This window comes from Dendrobates tinctorius, unplaced genomic scaffold (assembly GCF_039654945.1).
Source record: "Dendrobates tinctorius isolate UK_male_01 unplaced genomic scaffold, ASM3965494v1 ptg000046l, whole genome shotgun sequence".
In the NCBI taxonomy this organism is placed as follows: domain Eukaryota; kingdom Metazoa; phylum Chordata; class Amphibia; order Anura; family Dendrobatidae; genus Dendrobates; species Dendrobates tinctorius.
In genome coordinates this window covers 61,166,081-61,185,597 of record NW_027361714.1, presented here as the reverse complement: position 1 = coordinate 61,185,597, position 19,517 = coordinate 61,166,081, and the positions used below count along the sequence as shown (strand labels likewise).

General features: G+C 45.7%; 1 protein-coding gene across 1 annotated transcript in view; it reads left to right on the top strand.

Annotated features, from left to right (window-relative positions):
- The window catches only part of DCBLD1 (discoidin, CUB and LCCL domain containing 1), an 84,472-nt gene that overhangs the window by 48,424 nt on the left and 16,531 nt on the right, over positions 1 to 19,517 (top strand). The window contains exons 3-5 of the mRNA XM_073575943.1: positions 4,452 to 4,589; positions 7,320 to 7,371; positions 9,726 to 9,798. Of these exons, the coding sequence (XP_073432044.1) occupies positions 4,452 to 4,589; positions 7,320 to 7,371; positions 9,726 to 9,798 (263 nt within the window). The remainder of the gene's footprint in view (positions 1 to 4,451; positions 4,590 to 7,319; positions 7,372 to 9,725; positions 9,799 to 19,517) is intronic.

Below are 19,517 nucleotides of genomic sequence, written 5' to 3'. Positions count from 1 at the left end.
AAAAACCACAAGGCAAAAAAGAAAAGTGACTTAATAAAAAAAATATATAAAATAGGCCCCAATTCATCATTTGCACTATCTCGCTTATTACATTAGAAAACTGTAACTGGAATCCACTTGTAATTTACGCCTCAGTGTTACGATGTGCCTCGGTTCCCGCACAGCCAAATACTCACATGTGGACGTGTTTTTTTTATAAAGGTCACAGAGACCAATGTCTGCATTTTTATTTCTGTCCCATTTTTATGGCACATTGTCTGTGTCTGTTTTTATGTTGTACCTATTATTCTGAGATGCGCCTGTTTGGGTTAAAGTCATTCCTGGACAAATGATAGTTTCCTGTTATTTAGCCAACATATGACGTAAAGAATCAGGACAAAAGGTATGATCGCATTGGAATATGTGCATTGTATTGTGTGCGCTCCAGGACGATATGTCATAACGGATGTTAGTCTGTTGTAGGCCTCTAGAAAAGGAAGCTGGAATAGTCGGACACGTGTTATTACTGTCAGTGATCTGCTCAACTAAAGAGAAACCTTATTTGTAGCCAAAAATACCAAACATATAGATTAATGATGGGGCAAATGGCATCTAGTTTTCACATTTTCATCGAATTTCATTGTGTATAATCCAAACATTTCAGTGTTGCAGCCTTTTATGGCATTTTTATTCTTTTTTAAATATTTTTTATTGAAATGTTATAACCAAGTGGAGGGGTATGGGTAAGATGCGAAGGTAAGGAAGGAGGTGAGGGGGAAGGGAAGGAAAGGGAGTATATACAAAAGGTAGGGGAAAGGTAATAAAACTAGAGAAACCTATCTTCAATTGAAGGGTCAGATCATATATAGTTAGAGATGTATAACAAGAGATAATATATATACAAACTCCCGATTCCTGAAGAGAGGTACAAAACGGCAATGCCAACCAGTCATTAACTAGAGTAAGCCGGATGAAGATTAGATATATCTAAATTTTTTATTCCAGATATTCCACTTCTTGTTGTATTTGTGAATATTTTTGTTACTAATCGCCAACCTCCATTCGAGGACATTGTGTTGGTGAATTTTGTCCAGAATGTCGGAAAATTTAGGTGGGTCAGGTTTCTTCCAACAATAGGCTATATTGTTTTTGACAACTAGGAGAATATGAATGATAACCTGTCTCACCGATAAGTCCAGATGATCCAAATCTATGGAAAGTAATGTTTTCTGGGGAGTAAGAATAAATTTATCTGAGAAAGAATTGATATGATGTGAGACTTGGAGCCATAGGTATTTTCGTTTCAAACAACACCAAAAGAAAGGCTTCCCTGTTGTCCGCAACCTCTACAACAAGCAGAGATAATGGGATGTGAAGATTCTCTTTGAGGCATTTGAAACAAAAAATGAAAAAGTAATTCCCGAGTATTTCCTGTTTTACTTGAGTGCCTCTCTATGTGAAGCCAGGCGGAATTGATCAGATTATATTGAGCCAGCACCAGCTCTGTTTGATTAGGAGAGCCATATAATACGCCTGTAAATTGGGAAGGCTTGCACCTCCTCTATATTTATGTCTGTACAGAATTTCTGCCGACACTCTAGGCCTCCTATCGTTCCATATAAATGAGTTATAATATTCTGTATATTGTATATAGACTGAAATGGAATATTAATTGGAAGGGTCCTCAAAAGGTAAAGAACCTTGGGTAAGATGATAGACTTAACAGTCAATATTTTTCCAAACATGGAAAGATCTATCTGTGAGACGAAAGAGATATCTTGGGAGATAGTTTTAAGGATACCATTTAAATTTGCTTTAACGGTTGCTTGGATTGAACTAGTTATGGTAATCCCGAGGTATACAATCCCCTCTGCTTCCCAGGTAAACTCAGTACTTTTACTCAATTCCCCAATTTCATGGCATTTTTACTCCTTGCAAATTTTTGAAGAATCCTGTAAATATGTTTATAGTGGGAGTTTATGTGCACACGTGCGCAACTCCCTGCTGCAGGAAATTCGCATGCGGAATTCCCACGAAAAAACTAGCGTTTTGCAAGCGTAATTAGCTTGCAGAATGCTAGCGTTTTCCAAGCGATCTGTAGCATCGTTTGGAAAACTGATTCAGGTTGGTCACACTTGTCAAACATAGTGTTTGAAAAAAAATCGTGATATTCTTCCTGCGGACCCCCACAGTCTTCCCGATCCTCGCGATGCTCCCGGCAACTCCCGTTCCCAGTGATGCCTTGCGACAATGACCCCAGATGACGTAGCATCACGCAAGACCGCTACGTCATCACAGGTCATGGTAGCAAGGCATCACTGGGACCGGAAGATGCGGCAGCGTGGCGAGAGGCAGGAAGGACTCAGGGCGACGTCGGAAGGTGAGAATATCGCAATTGTTTATTTTAATTCTTTTTTTTAACAGGGATATGGTACCCAGGGCTTGGAGGAGAGTCTTCTCTCCTCCAGACCCTGGGTACCATCCGCACATGATCCGCTTACTTTGAGCATGGTGGGCATAGCCACATATGGGAAAGTAAGCGATTACGCACAAAGAATGAGCATGCTGCATATTTTTCCGCGATGCGATTCCACTGTGGAAAAATACGCAGCATTAGCACAGCATTTGCGGAATTCCACTGAATTCAATGGGTTGCGTTTTGTATGCATTTTTGCGGCGAAAAAACTCGGCAAAAACGCTTACAATCCGCAACGTGTGCACCCAGCCTTAAAGCGGTCTTCTCTCCTGATTTTTATGACTGATATATCAATTCTGTAGCACCTCTTCTCACAGCTGTGAATTGTTCTGTTCCGCTACTATTACTCTTAGGAATGCATGATACAATTACCGTTTCCTTGTCAAAAGGGTGTGTTTTACTTTTTACACCGTCTGATACGGTCAGCCCTGATTGGACAGTGTCAGTGTGCAAGGGGAAATGGTGACGCCCAGTTGTAAATTTTTTCATAAATTCCTTGGAGAAGTAACAGGGCAACAACCTAACGCATACCTCTAATGCTTTGGTCTTGATTTTGAAGTGTGCAAATTCTTGATAAAATAGACCTGTCAGGAGGGTAGGTAGAGCATCTTTCGTTTCTATATAAAGCTGGGAAATTTTGCTTCACCCAACCTTTCCTAACCTTGATTGTGAACAAGCCATAACCCTAACAGACTAATTAAGGTCTGAAACCTTGGTCAAAAATAAAATCTCCAGCGGTGCCCAAACTTCTGCATTGGCCCATTAACTATAACACTAATAGTAATTAGGGGTTCCAAAACTTTTAAATGCCACTGCATATGTTGAATATGATCTGATATTGTCTTTGTTGCCCTCCAGCCTCTTATTTTTTGCTTTCTTAATAACAGAATAAAGGGGAACATGTTTATGTGCTTTTTCTATTTGTAGATGTCTAACATTTATTACACTTGCCTCCTGAGAATAGGGGAATGGGGAATCTTTGTTCTGCCAGGCAGGTATAAAGTCCCTGCATGTCTTCCATCCCAGAACCCTGGGCTCTGATTAAGGATAATTGATCGTGTTTTCCTGGAAGGAAAGGTCCATCAGTTGTGTAGCAATGCTCAGGGAGAGGTCTGAAGACCAGTCTGCTGAGCAGGGGATAGATAAGGACCTCTCTGCCTGTCCTGATGCCCTTTATCAGTCTGTCACTGAGTGCCCTAATCCTCAGTTCCTGCCTGTAGCTCACTGTGTAGATTATGCCTGACACTTCCATTACTATCCTGTGTGATGATGACTCTCCTCCGGTGAGGATTCCAAGTCATCATCTATCTAATGGATTGCTAGAGACATGTTGTGCCATGACCTGGCCTCTCACCTGGACCATATTTTTTATATCCATCAGTAATGACTGATGGAGAAAATCCAAAGGAAAACATAATTTTAAGGTTAAAAGAAGACACAAGTCCCTTTGGCTTTATTAGGGACTTGCAGTCTGGCATCTAAGGCACAAGCTACTAATAGGCAAAGAAATCCATCTCACCACGTGTAGCCCCAATCCAGTCCGGAGCACGGAAGGTGTCTCCGCCAAGGCACAACAGCAATGAAGAATAATCCAGCTTCCCAGACGTAAACTCTTCAGTTATTGGTAAGTACATAAAATCATGATAACCTACATATAAACTTCATATTAGAAACCCACGTGTTTCTGGTGGGTAAAGATGATTGAGGGTGCTTTACGCGCCAGAAGCGCCTCAGTGTTTCAAACATGTAGTTTCTATGGATGTTTTCATGAGATTTATATACTTGAAGAGCTGGAAAGCTGAATAATTCTTCATTTCACCACATGCTACTAATACCCAAACACTCAGTGAGCAGTTTTAACCTATCCTAAATAACAATATTCTAGATGGGTAAATGTGTCGTCAGCTGCATCTTTCTTATTGGGATTTTTCTGAATATCTTATAATATGTGTTGCCAAAGAAATATATATAAACAGATTTTTTTTTTTAATTTTAGCTAGCTATTGTGGAAACCAGAATACTGCATCTAAAGAGCTTTACTTGGACACCAATGAAGTCAGGGTGCGCTTTGAGAGCGGGTTCCATGTGTCTGGGCGGGGATTTTTACTCAACTTTGCCAGCAGCGATCACCCAGGTATTGACAGTTACCCAGTTATAGCTTGTGTATAAATTGGTAGAAAGATGGATCACTTTATATCCTCTAAGTGAAAGACATTGTATCTGCGTTCTTCTAAGTCTCTTGATTTAAGCTGTTGATTATATAGTTACTGGATTTACTTACATGACTGCATAACTTACTGTTTTGTTTCACAAAATGTGATTTGATCGGAAATTTAACAGGACCACTTGGTCCTTCCCCTTTTCAACCCTCTCTCCATCCCCCTCCCTTCCTTACTCTCCCTCCCCATTATTGTTGAAAATCCTTCAATAAAATTATTTGGAAAAGAAATATACAGTAGGACAACTAATGCACAATGGAAGAGCCCAAATGTCAGTAACATAAACTTGCAGGACATTTTTTTTTTGCTGTGTTATTTGCAGAATATTATTGAATACTAAGGATATGTTCACACGTCACTATTTTGTGTGATAAAATGTAGCAAACTGAAGGAGATTTCTGAAATCTCATGCACACGTTGCTTAATTTTTTTTCTTTGCGGATTTGAAGCAGCTTCATATCTGCAACATGTCAGTTTTTAGGGTTTTTCATCCATTCTAAGCAGAAAACACATGTAATTAAAGGGAACCTGTCACCATGAAAATGCAGTCCATTCTGCAGGCAACATGCCATAGGGCAGAGGAGTAGATTGATACACAGTTTTGTGAGAAAGGATTCAGTATAACCTGTGTCTTATTCATTTAATCCTCTGCTGTTTCTGGGATTTTTGGTCCCCTGGGCGGTGCTATCAGTGACTGACAGCCATCTGTGTATAAGGGTACTTTCACACATCAGTTTTTTCCCTTGCTTCTTAGTTCATCTCCGGTCAGCCGGGGTGCCTGCGCAGACATGATTTAATTCATTCTGCAGTGGTTTACAGCAGGGCCGGTAGAATTAGCACCGGTCCCCGTTGTAAACTAGTTAACCCCTTGTGATGGATTGCAGCGGGGGACCTGACTGAACGGCGGAGAGGTATGTATAGTGTTGTTTTTTTTTTGGGGGGTTTTACAGAACAAGGGCGTTTTTTAGATTGACAGAATAATAAATTTTGTCAATAACTTTGTGTATTTATTTCATTAAAAGAATTTTTGATTAATGTGTGTCTTTTTAAACCCTTTACTGTTCTATGGTTAATAATGGAGAGGTGTCTTATTGACACACCTCCATTATTAACCTGGCTTAATGTCACCTTTCAATAGCAAGATGACATTAACCCATTATTATTAATCCATAAGCCACCGCTAAAGGCCATGGGAATAGAGAGGCTAAGTGTCAGAAAAGGCGCATCTTATTGATGTGCCTTTTCTGGAGTGCCTGGGGGCAGATTTTTTTAGCCGGGGGGGGGGACAAAAACAATGGTCCCGCTCTAGGCTATTAATATCTAACTTCATTCACTGGCTTTCCCTCTCTGGCGGAGAAAATTGCGTGGGAGCCCACGCAATTTTTTTTCCATGATTTAAAGCCTTAAATTTAACTCCTAGAGTTCTAAATTTTTCCTTACACAAACTACTAAATTGATTAAACACTGACATATGTAAATCGTTTTGATATGACATGGTTTACTATATGTAAACCATGTGTCCTATCATGTCGGGTTCGGGAATGATTTTACTGAAGCCGGCAATTGACTTAGTGGCTATTATGCTATGTAGAACTCTATCAATTATAAATATATGTGTGTGTGTGTGTGTGTCTCAGTGACGTGTGTATGTGTGTATATATATCTATTCTTTCTCTTGTGTTTTAACTTATCAGGAGCATGTTCATTTAAAAAAAATGGATCCGTCATTTGACGGATGACGACGGATCCTGCGCCCATAGGCTTTCATTCTAGCAAACGACGGACAGCGACTGATCCGACGGACGAAACGTGACACTATCCATCGCAATCCGTCGCTAATACAAGTCTATGAGAAAAAAACGGATCCAGGGCATCAGTCACCGGATGTGTTTTTTTTTTTTTTTTTTTATAAAAAAGCGGCAGATTGACTGATGGCAAAAAACTGATGTGTGAAAGGGGCCAAAGGGTGCATACGGAGACAGCTGTCAGTCACTGATGGCACAATGGCAGGTTCTATAGGCACATAATTATGGTTGGCCAGTCTAAACGGGACATTAAATGGTGGCCGATTTGAAGGTAGCTGGTCGCCACCCAGCATTAGATAACGCGGGTCCAATATGATGAGTGTTATTTGGTAATGATTAACATTAATTCAAAAGCAAAAACAGACTGCACCGCAGGAAAACCAAAGTGCCAACAAACAGAGGTGCATCAAGGTTCATTCCGTTATAAACTGCACATGTGAACCAGTACTTCGGGTGCACACCGAATGAAAAAATGAATATGAATGCAGAATGCACAAAAAGGAGGATGCGGTGGCACACACCAGTAAAAGTCCATTCTTTATTACACAAACGGGTTACAGCATCTTCATAGGGAGAAAGGGAGGGGGAGCGTGTGGCTGCAGGTCCCTTAGAAGCTCAACAGAGCGAAACGGCCGTTGTCAGCCGCACACTCCCCCTCCCTTTCTCCATATGAAGATGCTGTAACCCGTTTGTGTAATAAAGAATGGACTTTTACTGGTGAGTGCCACCACATCCTCTTTTTTTGTGCATTAACATCAATTGTTAATTGGGTAAACCATTATACTACTGTGCTCTTCTATGTGATAGTAAGTAATTGTTCTTTTTGTTCTTCAAAAACAGATTTAATCACATGCTTGGCCCGATCCAACCATTTTAAGGAGACTGAATACAGGTAACGTTTCATATTTTAACTTGTTGATGGTTTTGCATAAGACATTTGTAACAGTTGTGTACCATTCTACTTGGGCTACATTCACACATCCGTTGTATGCTGTATGTTTTTAAATGGCCAGCACATGGACTCGTAAGGTTTCATTGAGCCATCCAGATATAAAAATAGATCCATGTGTTCGGTCCTTAAGGCTGAAAAGGATGTCCTATTCTCATCTGTTTTGCAGATCAGACTCTGCCATTAAAGGGAATCTATCACCCCCGGGACATATATAACCTATTAATATGGGCACACAGGTGATAGAAATGTTAAACTAGTTCTATCTGTATGCCTAAATGCTGCGGTCTTGTTGTTGAGAAATCTTATTTTTTTTCTGTGTGCTAATGATTTCTTGCTCTGTGGTGTGTGCTACCTGGAAGAAATCTCTGCCTTTTGTCTCCATGTCTGACATTTAATGGTGGCTCCGGAGTCCTGCGCCTGGGCACTGCAGTAGCGCGATTATACAGTACCTATTCCGTCCTATGGGCATTGGGTTCAGCTTTCTTCTTCATCGGCGTGCGCGGCGATAAGGTGCTCTCCCAACTTTCTTCCTGTTTGAATAGTTAGGAACCATACAGTTTCTGACCCATGTATGCATGATGAGGAGAGCATCTTATTGCCACGCAGGTTGGAGCTTACTGCAACATAAATAGCAGTGACTTGCCTGCGCAGAAGAACCCTGAAGCCAATACCCATAGAAGGGCAGAATAGGTACTGTATAATCGCACTCTTGCCGGGAGCAGACACGATATTCTAGGGACACCATTTCATGTCACATGGCACTGTGACGCTGATGGGTGATATGGCAATGAAGACAGGAGGCAGAGATTTCTTCTAGGCATCGCACACCAAAATCATTAACATACAAAAATAAAATAAGATTTCTCAACAACAAGACCATTAACCCCCTTAATGACTGGCACTTTTTTCAGTTTTGCGCTTTCGTTTTTCGCTCCCCTTCTACCCAGAGCCATAACTTTTTTATTATTCCATCAATATGGCCATATGAGGGCTTATTTTTTGTGGGTCAAATTGTACTTTTGAAAGACATCATTGGTTTTAGCATGCCGTGTAGTCGAAAACAGGAAAAATTCCAAGTGTGGTACCTAATGTTTATATGTGATTTTTTTTTTTTTTTTTTTTTTTTTTTTTTATTATTGTTTTATTTTGAATGGGGCAAAAGGGGGGTGAATTAAACTTTTTTTTTTTTTTTTTCATGTTTTTAAAAACTTTTTTTTTTTTAATTTTGGCATGCTTCAATAGCCTCCCATGGGAGGCTAGAAACAGCCATAACCTTATAGGCTCTGCTACATATAAGCAATGAGCAGATCGCCTATATGTAGCTGAACTACAGCATTGCTATGAGCGCTGACCACCGGGTGGCACTCATAGCAATCTGGCATCAACAACCATAGAGGTCTCCAGGAGACCTCTGGTTGTTATGCCAACGCATCGCTGACCCCAGATCACGTGACGGGGTCAGTGATGCGCGTATTTCCAGCCTGGCGGCCGGAAGCGCTTGTTAACTGCCACTGTCAGCGTTTGACAGTGGCATTTAACTAGTTAATTGGCGCGGGTGAATCGCAATTCCACCAGCGCCTATTGCGGGCACATGTCAGCTGTTCAAAACAGCTGACATGTCCCGTCTTTGATGCAGGCTCACCGCAGGAGCCCTCATCAAAGTGGGGGATCTGTCCTTGGACGTACTATTGTGTCCAAGGTCAGAAAGGGGTTAATATGAGGCATACAGGTAGGACAAGTTTAACATTTCTATCAAGGAAAAAGAAAAAAGGTCCAGCTTTGCAAATTCAAGTCCAATTTATTGTTAAAAACAAGTCCAAAACAGAGCAAAAAATGGTGTGTTCACATGAGTAACAAGTAGTAGATTACGCGTTTCGAACAATAGCTTGTTCTTTCTCAAAACAGTTTTGAGAAAGAACAAGCTATTGTTCGAAACGCGTAATCTACTACTTGTTACTCATGTGAACACACCATTTTTTGCTCTGTTTTGGACTTGTTTTTAACAATAAATTGGACTTGAATTTGCAAAGCTGGACCTTTTTTCTTTTTCCTTGGTTACTGCGTGAAGACTGCACGTGGTCCGGGCTATCCACTACACATGCCTTCAGGTGAGCTGGCTTTTTTTTCTCTTTTTAACATTTCTATCACCTGTATGCCCATAATAATAGGTTATAAATGTCCCGGGGGTGACAGATTCCCTTTAAGGTCTATGGGATCTGTTAAAGACAGATGAATAACAAAGACATGTTTTGAACTTCGATGTTTCATCCATTTTTCCGCTTATCTATTTGCAGCAGGTTCTGTCCAGTTGGCTGTAGAGATGTGGAAGGGGATATATCAGGGGATGTACATGAAGGATATAGAGATGTAAGTATTCATATATACTTTTTGTCTTAGATTTGACCTTAAATTCCAATGGATTGATGAAATCTCAGGCAATGACTTTTTCCTTTATTCCTTTGTATATCCAGAATAAATAAACACTGGGATAAAACATGACTATATTGTGATTTGATATATACTGTATATATTTTTTTTTAACCACCTTTTCAGCCCATTATGTTTCCTGTTCCTATTGTTGGTAGTAGATGGTGAGAAAGTGCCATAATTTAGTGGTGAGATATATGTGAAACTCCTCATGTCAAGGTCAGGCGGTTGCGGTAAAATACAAACTCAAAGTCAATCGATTTAATGAAAAGCATGCAAGTACCCACCCGTCTTGCTGGTACAGTCACCACCCAGCCACATGAAGGAAGCAGAGATTAGTGACCTCTAAGATCTCACCTCTGTGTCACATACTGATTGCTTGGTGTGTCCCAGAAGTCCTTTGAAGATCTTCACCTGACTCAAGAAACAAAACAAGAAGCCAGGAGATTGCCACGCCTGACAATTATATATGACAGTGATCAAAATGACATTAGAGAGCTGGGTGCTCTCCGCGTCCATTAATTGGACTGTCTGCTTTCCCAACAATGGGTGACTGATCATTCCTAGTTTCTGTAGTTATATATAGACATTCAAGACATTGTTGTCTTGGTTTTCTATCTTCATGTTTTCCTTGTTTACCTACATGAGTGCCCCATCATTTGAGCAAGTAATCATCAGCACATTTCATCAAGAATTCAGTCCATAAGACTAAAACTTGATTTTAGCAGCCACACGTTTTTCCCTATTTATTAGAAACAGGACCTGGGGCCTAAATTCCATCCATAACTGGTTTATCTACATAATAATATTTCTGTAAGACTTGGATATGAATAGAAGACATTCTCGGTGTGCATTTTTGCATGTTACCAGGGATTACCAGCTTGTGAAAGCTTGTTTCCTGCAGTTAAAACCTATTTGCAAGGACAAAGACTTGTTGTATTGACATCTTTGAGTTGCTAAAGTATGTTCTTGACCTCGACCTTTCGCTGTGCTTTAGAAAACACTGGTCATGTAGATCCTCATTTTGTGTTAGTTATCATGATCTCATGGTATGTTATCACTGGTTTTACATAGGACTGCTGAAATACCTAGTCAGAACAGTGACTCGATATCTAGTTCTGTTACCCTTCTGTTGTATGGTTTTTGGACTCAGCCGACGACTATTAACATAATCTGCATGTAATTTTGTTATGATGCACCCATTAAGAGTTAAAGGATCATTTGATCTTAAAAAAGTGCATTGACCCTACATAATTCTGGCCTTAAACAACTGCTGATTGGCTACATTTGCCGATCAGCGCTCGTTTATCTAGACAGGCTGACCGTCCTTCCATGGACACAGAACAAATTGTTAATTTGATCGACAACATCTGCATAATAATTGTCACGTCATTGATTGCCAGCACATCCTCTCTAGTAGAAAAGGATGTTGCCAACAGTAAAATAAAGCATAACAGAAGTGGGATATAAAGTTTGTTTAAAAACATTACATTAGTCATTTTTTGCTGGTCACTAATTTATACTGTGGTAATGAGCTGTAATCACATTTTCGGGTCATCATTGGAAACCATTGACAAGGCTGCTGTCAGGTTGGTAAAAAAAATAAATCATGCACGATCACCATCCCCGTGTGCAGAACTGAGTTTCAACCACTGCTCTCGTTGTATGCATTGACTACAGCACTTATGGTCACCTAGAAGCCAATCAGTGAGCTCAACAGCTTTGCCAGTGTGGATGGAACGTCCCCATTAGAGCTGATGAGAGCACTGATTGGCTGCCATCTGCTCCGCAGCAAATGACAGGCACTGGAGGTTGCAGCAGAGACTCGCCGGTGGATCCAGGGAAGGCGAGTACAGCGCAGCTTGTTTATAGTAACCTACAACTGAGGGCCAACTTTATTGGAAGAGAAAGACCCCTTTAACTCAGTAGTGGCACAAATGAATCATTTCTCCTTCGTCTCATTGGGGGACACAGAGACTGTGGGTGTATGCTACTGCCGTCTGGAGGCTGACACTAGGTATACAGAAAACAAGTTAGCTCCTCCTCCGCCACATACACCCTCGCCCCGGTACCGGGCGGAAACCAGTTTTATGCTTAGTGTCTTTGGAGGCACATGCAGTCTGGAGTTCTCCAGACTATTTTTTTTTTTTTTTTTTAATTCCTTTTCGGTTCTCTCGCTATGAAGAGGAGACAGGGGCAACGGATCCTATAGAAAGGGTCCGATCTCCCCAAACCAACAACGGGCGAGCACGCGTTGAGCATCGCTCCGCGTATCCTTTCCCGCACCGAGGGACATCTCTGGGACTTTTCCCCAGACATCTATTTTTTCCGTGTTTATTATTTTTTGAAGATGAGACAGGGGCAACGCATCCTATTGAAAGGATCCGATTTCCCCAAACCAGCAACGGGCGACCACGTGCGAGTATCCCTCCACGTTTCCTCTCCCGCGACGTGGGACATTATGCCAGACTTAGCCCTGTCCACCCCTAGGTATGGAAACCATGGGCTTCCACAGTGGCACAAGACTAGTCTGTGCGCCCCCACTGCTCCACCAACGCTAGACGGCGGTGCTGCATGGCGGCGGACGGTCCCTCTCCTCGCCCCTGCTGGGCAGACGGAGTTAGGGTGCCTGCACCGTCCACGGAGCAAAATACCCGGTAAGTTTTTGCAGCTGGGGAGGGCTCTGGCCAAGGAGTAGGAGTAGGAGCCAGGTACCCCCCCTCCTCCTCGCGCCCCTCGCCTAAGATTACCTGCAGGAAGGGCGAGGGTGTAGGACCGGAGTAGGCCAAGGGCCGGGCGCCGTCGGGGGGTGAGCTGGACTCATCAGGATGGCGCCGCCATTAGGGGCACGCGGCGGCGTGATCGGCGCCGCCCCCGGCGCGGCGGCACGGCCGGCGCCGCTCCCGGCGCGGCGTCACGGTTGGCGCCGCCCCCGGCGCAGCATCATAGCCGGCGCCGCCCCCCGGCGCGACGTCACAGCCGGCGCCGCCCCCGGCGTGACGTCACGGTCGGCGGCGTCACAGCGGCACCGCCCCAGCGTGACATCAGATCCGGCGCCGCCCCTCAGCCTAGGGCGGGCGCTGGCTTAAATCGAGGCCCCGGCTTCAGAGCAGGGTAGGCCGCATGCGGAAAAAGCACGGGCAACCTACCCAGAGGATCGGCACCAGGCTGAGCATCCGCCAGTGCAAGGAGTCACGCTGGAAGGGGGGCACACAGACTGTGGGTAAGTGCGACCCTGTCCTGGACTGCCCGGGGCACATTTAAAAGTTACCCTCCTCCTCCTCCTTTCCCCTTTAGCTTGTGATAGGAGTAAGCGGCATTATGTCTGGAAAAGGGAAAACGCACACGTTCCTTTATGCCGCATGCGTTTCCTGTGGGGTTATGTTCCCACGAGCACAGACTATCAAATTGTGTGAAGCCTGCGACTCCGAACGCGCCCAGGAGCCCTCCCCTGCGACAGAGCCCAGGGGTCTGGATCCCCCGGAATGGGCGTTATCACTGTCTCGGTCCATGGCTTCACTTACGAAAGCGATTGAGACCCTTCAGGCCCCGGATAGGGGTAGAGACGATGGCTCGCTTGTTTGGGAGGGGTCGTCCACCTCACAGGAGCCTCCGGCCTGCAGGGGCCGCACACTCTCTAGGCAGACGCACAGGAAAAGAACCCATACTGTGTCTCCAGGCCCCTCCGGTGCGTCAGCATCCGCGAGTGTGGCATCACGCTCACCGTCACCTTTTTCCGGGAACGAGCAGAGTTCGGGTGACGACGTAGAGGAACCCTTGAACCTGGATATACCGGGGTGTCGGGAGACGGTAGACAGTCTTATTGAAGCTGTTAATAAGACTCTGGGTATTGAGGATGATGTCTCCCCAGCTACAGGTCATAAGGTATCTTTTAAAAGGGCCAGGATACCACACAGAGTATTTAGCTCCCATCCTGAGTTCGAGGACATTGTGCAGCGGCACAGGGAACGTCCTGATAAGCGGTTTTCGGGACAGAAAACGCTAGAAGCGAAATATCCGTTCGCATCAGAGCTCTGTAAAAAATGGGCGGAATCCCCGGTAGTGGATCCCCCAGTGTCTCGCCTAGCCTCAAGATCCCTGTTGTCAGTTCCCAGTGGCTCCGCCATTAAGGACCCCACCGATCGGCTCATAGAGGGCTTAGCCCGCTCGGTATATGAGGCATCAGGATCAGCGCTCCTCCCTTCTTTTGCAGCGACATGGGTAGCCAAGGCCATGATGTCGTGGTCGGAGTCTTTGAACAAAATCCTGCAGGATAGAGAGGTGCCGACAGAAGTAGGCGAGATAGCAAGTCAGATCGCAATGGCAGGGGACTATTTAATCAATGCATCTTTAGATGCAGCTAATGGCGCAGCGCTAGCGGCGGCAAATGCAATCGCCATTAGGAGAGCCTTATGGCTAAGGCTGTGGCGAGCTGATTCAATCTCTAAAAAGTCGTTGACTTCTCTGCCCTTTCAGGGGGACCGGTTATTTGGGGAGAAATTGGATAAGATTATTTCAGACGCCACGGGGGGAAAAAGCAGCTTTCTTCCACAACAGAGAAATAAAGTGCCGTTTCGTCAACCACAAACGCGCTTTCGAGCAATTCGTACCCCAGGGATGGCAGCGGCCGGTAATTCCGGCCCAGCTCGCTATGGCCAAGACAAAGAGCGTCAGGTTACGTACAAGGCCAACCCCTTGGGCAGAATGCGGGGCCGGCCGCCCAGATCAAGGGGGGCCAGGTCTCAAAGGACCTCAACAAAATGACTCGAAACATCCAGTACCCGGGGACAGCAGGGTAGGTGGACGTCTGCTCAGGTTCTGCCACGTCTGGGTCGCAGTGGCGCGCGACGCATGGGTGGCAGAATTAGTGTCTTCCGGGTACAAAATAGAATTTGAGGGATCCGCCAAAACGATTTTTTCTTTCTCGGCTTCCCAAGACGGAAGTTCGGGCACAGGCTTTGCTAGAGGCCATCAAAGTGCTGCAGCGCAACGAGGTCATTGTCCCGGTACCAGAGGGCGAGAAAACCCGGGGTTTTTATTCCAACCTATTCGCGGTACCCAAGAAGGATGGAACAGTAAGGCCGGTTCTGGACTTAAAGCTCCTGAACAGGTTCATCAGGGTCAGGCATTTCCGCATGGAATCTCTCCGGTCGGTCATAGCGTCCATGGAGCAGGGAGAATATTTGGCCTCCATCGATGTCCAGGACGCCTACCTGCACATCCCTATTTTTCTCCCGCATCAAAAATTCCTGAGGTTCGCAATCAATGGGCGACATTTCCAGTTTGTGGCCCTACCTTTCGGGTTGGCCACAGCCCCCAGGATATTCACGAAAGTGATGGCGGTTGTTATGGCCACCCTACATTCTCGGGGCATAGTGGTTATGCCGTACCTGGACGACCTCCTGGTAAAGGGTTCGACCTTTCGAGCTTGCGAAGAGAATGTCAGCATTACTCTGGACACCCTAACTCGCCTAGGGTGGTTGATCAACGGGAAGAAGTCATCCCTTATTCCAGCCCAGAGGATTCTATTTCTAGGGATGATTTTCGATACTTCCCGAGGGTTGGTGATTCTCCCTCAGGACAAGGCTCGAGCACTGCGGCAGGGAGTTCGAACCCTTCAACAGCCGGGGCCCCACACTATCCGGTTTGGGATGAGGGTTCTAGGGAAGATGGTGGCGGCGATGGAAGCAATTCCGTTTGCGCAATTTCATCTCCGCCCCCTGCAGCATGCTCTCTTAGCGACATGGGACAAAAGCCCGTTCTCGCTCGATCATCAGTGCAGGTTGTCCTCTCAGGTCCGAGGGGCGCTTCAGTGGTGGACGCGCGACTCCTCTCTCCGTCAGGGAAGGCCCTTTCCCCCGGATCAGTGGTTAGTGATCACGACCGATGCAAGTCTTTTCGGTTGGGGGGCAATCTTCCGCCACCACACGGCCCAGGGGCAATGGTCGCCTCAGGAGGCGCGTCTCCCTATCAACTTGTTGGAGATTCGAGCAGTGCGGTTGGCACTGCAGCAGTTTCAGCACTTGCTGGCAGGGCGCCCGGTCCGGATTCAGTCAGACAACGCCACGGCAGTAGCATATGTGAATCACCATGGAGGCACGCGCAGCAAGGCAACCATGCGCGAGATAGAACATGTACTCCGCTGGGCCGAGAGGAACCACTCGATGATCTCAGCAGTCCACATACCAGGCGTGGAAAATTGGGCGGCAGATTTCCTAAGCCGGCAGGGGATCGCGGCCGGGGAAAGGTCTCTGCACCCCGATGTTTTTCAGCAAATTTGCCAGCGGTGGGGGACTCCAGACGTGGATCTGATGGCCTCCAGGGAAAACGCCAAGGTGGGCGTGTTTGTCGCCCGGTCTCGGGACCCGCGAGCGCTCGCAGTAGATGCGCTGGTCCTACCATGGAACCAGTTTCGGCTCCCGTACTTATTTCCCCCGCTGCCACTTCTCCCGAGGGTCATCAGAAAGATCAAGACCGAGGGGGTTCAGTCGATTCTGCTGGCCCCAGATTGGCCCCGTCGGGCATGGTATGCGAATCTGGTGCAGCTCCTCGCAGACGTACCCTGGCGGCTACCAGAACGTCCAGACTTGCTGTCTCAGGGGCCGATCTGCCACCCGAACTTAGGGGCCCTGTGTTTGACGGCATGGCCGTTGAATCTTGGGTTCTGACCCGGGCAGGGTTCAGGCGTGATGTGGTGGCTACAATGGTTAGCGCCCGGAAACCGGCCTCGGCGAGAATCTACCATAACACTTGGAAGGTTTTCTTTCAGTGGTGTCGAGAACGCGGAGTTGCGCCATTATCCTTCTCGGTCCCCAACATCCTGGCTTTTCTCCAGTCCGGCCTAGACGCAGGGTTGGCTCCGAGTTCTCTTAAGAGGCAGATATCGGCCTTGTCGGTCCTTTTTCAGCGAAAGATCGCTACCATCATGCAGGTCAGGACGTTCATTCAAGGGGTCTCTCATTTGGTACCCCCCTTTAGGGCACCCTTGGAGGCCTGGGACCTGAATCTGGTACTGGGTGTCCTGCAGGAGGCCCCGTTTGAGCCGCTACAGGAGGTTTCGTTGCCATATCTCTCCAGGAAGGTGGTGTTTCTGGTAGCCATAACTTCCATTAGGCGGGTCTCGGAATTGGGGGCATTGTCTTGCAGAGCTCCATTTTTGACTTTTTTTAAGGATAAGGTAGTCATTAGACCGCCGCCGCCTTTTTTGCCGAAGGTCGTGTCCTCTTTCCATATTAATGAGGACATTGTTCTGCCTTCGTTTTGTCCGGCACCAGTTCACAGAGTGGAGAGAGCGCTCCACACGTTGGACCTGGTAAGAGCTCTCAGGAGGTATGTGTCAAGGACAGCACCTTTCCGCCAGACAGACTCGCTGTTTGTGATCCCCGAAGGGCGCAGGAAGGGGCTCGCAGCTTCTCGGTCAACCATAGCCAGATGGATTCGCCTAACTATTCAGGAGGCTTATCGTCTTAGAGGCACGCCGATTCCTACGGGAATAGGGGCGCACTCTACTCGGGCAGTGGGCGCCTCTTGGGCGCTTCGGCACCAGGCTTCGGCAGAGCAGGTATGCAAGGCAGCAACCTGGTCCAGCCTGCACACTTTTTGTAAACATTACAATGTGCATACTCATGCTTCGTCTGATGCGAGCCTGGGTAGGAAAATTCTCCAGGCAGCAGTGGCACACCTTTAGTCAGGAGGGCATGCGGCTTGGAGCGGTGAGTTGTCTTCCCACCCAGGGACTGCTTTAGGACGTCCCACAGTCTCTGTGTCCCCCAATGAGACGAAGGAGAAACAGGGATTTTTGTGAGTACTCACCGTAAAATCCTTTTCTCCGAGACGCTCATTGGGGGACACAGCACCCACCCTGATAGCCAGTTGGCTCTTGTTTATTTAATTAGAATAATTCCTTATTTAAGGTAGGGTGGTCCTTTTTCAGACATATGTTTGGCATAAGTTAAAATTATGTTTATGTCCTCCTACTGCTTTTTGCACTAAACTGGTTTCCGCCCGGTACCGGGGCGAGGGTGTATGTGGCGGAGGAGGAGCTAACTTTTTTTTTGTATACCTAGTGTCAGCCTCCAGACGGCAGTAGCATTCACCCACAGTCTCTGTGTCCCCCAATGAGCGTCTCGGAGAAAAGGATTTTACGGTGAGTACTCACAAAAATCCCTGTTTCATTACCATACATTTTATGGCAATCCACTAGAATAACCAGTGTGCAGACATTGATCCAGCTGGAATAGTTGAAAGGTTTCGGCTTTGAAATTAGCAGGATTGCGTAAAGGTGCATTTACCCCAATTATCAGTGCCCCGAATTATCTGCCAGCGTAGACATGCCGGCAATCGCCTGATGGACAATGCTCATTCATTGAGTGAATGGATTGTTTCTGCTGGCGATAAAACCTCATTGTTATAAGCAGCCCATCGCCCCATGACAGGGATTGTGCTGCGAATAACCTGATGCTGTATGGGGACAGAACATTCATGTTAGCCCATTTGTCAGCCCATGTAATGGGCCAATAAACGGGCTCCGAATGTCTTGTGACGGTGCTAGATAATTCTGCATTTACTGGCTAGAGTCAGTACAACATAGTTTAACCAATTTCTCATTCAAAGTTACTGAACTTACATATAAATGTATTTTCTTTGTAAAATGCTTTAAAGATGGACTTCACTCGATGACGGGTGTAGCAAAGCTGCTCCTGCATGATGCATATAAGCCAGTTCTCCTTTTGTGTTTGTTGTCACTATCACTCGAATTCTCAGTTCTTACCAGGCAGATTACTTGGATTTTCCTATTCGGAGATAGTTCCCATATTGGCGGATTCAGGCAAGCCCTGACTAAAATCGCCAGCATCCATTCCTAATATACAGATTGCTGGAGATGAGTATGATTTTGAGTTGTGCACTAAAATAGATTCCCATATGCTTGAGATGGGTTTAATGTGCTGACAATAATATATTCAGCTCTTCAGCTTGGAGCCGCATCAGTGGTTAAGCGAGCCGTCCATCTGCAGCTAGAGCCCTGCGCTGTACATTCCTCATGTCTGCACATCCCCGGACAGGCAGGCAGGCAGACAGGCCATGTGAGAAAATCCAGTTCATCTTGTCTACGGACCGATATGGTTGGATAGTAGCACCTGACAGAGGTCAGAGACCCCCCCAACAACAAATACATTCCTGCACAATCTCCTGAGGGTGACGGACAGGCACGTCCATTAATTCAGGTGCACAAGGTTATTTCTTTCCCAGCTCAGCAATAGATGCACACTACTATATCATACCGTAATGGCCATTAAAGCTGTGCTCTATTGTTTCCAGTTACAGATTTTGTGCGATTATGCTGATTGTACCATTACTTGTCCAGAGAAAATGTCCAATAGGTTTCATGATGTAGTATCACTTTGGATTGTGGCAGTTGAGCCTGGTTCTCAGTCTTTTTATCTAGGTTTTTTCTATGTCTCTGGCTGGTTTTCGAATACTCTAAATGTAAAATTCTTGGAGACGATATAAAAGGCTTTGTTATCTAGAAAGTTACAGCAGGTTAGTTTTACTTCCCTTGTATTGGGTGTCATGACAAGTTCTGGTAGACCTATTATAAGGCCTGTCGACACTACATGTGGACAAAACTGACAACGGGGGATCTGAACAGAGGCCTGAAC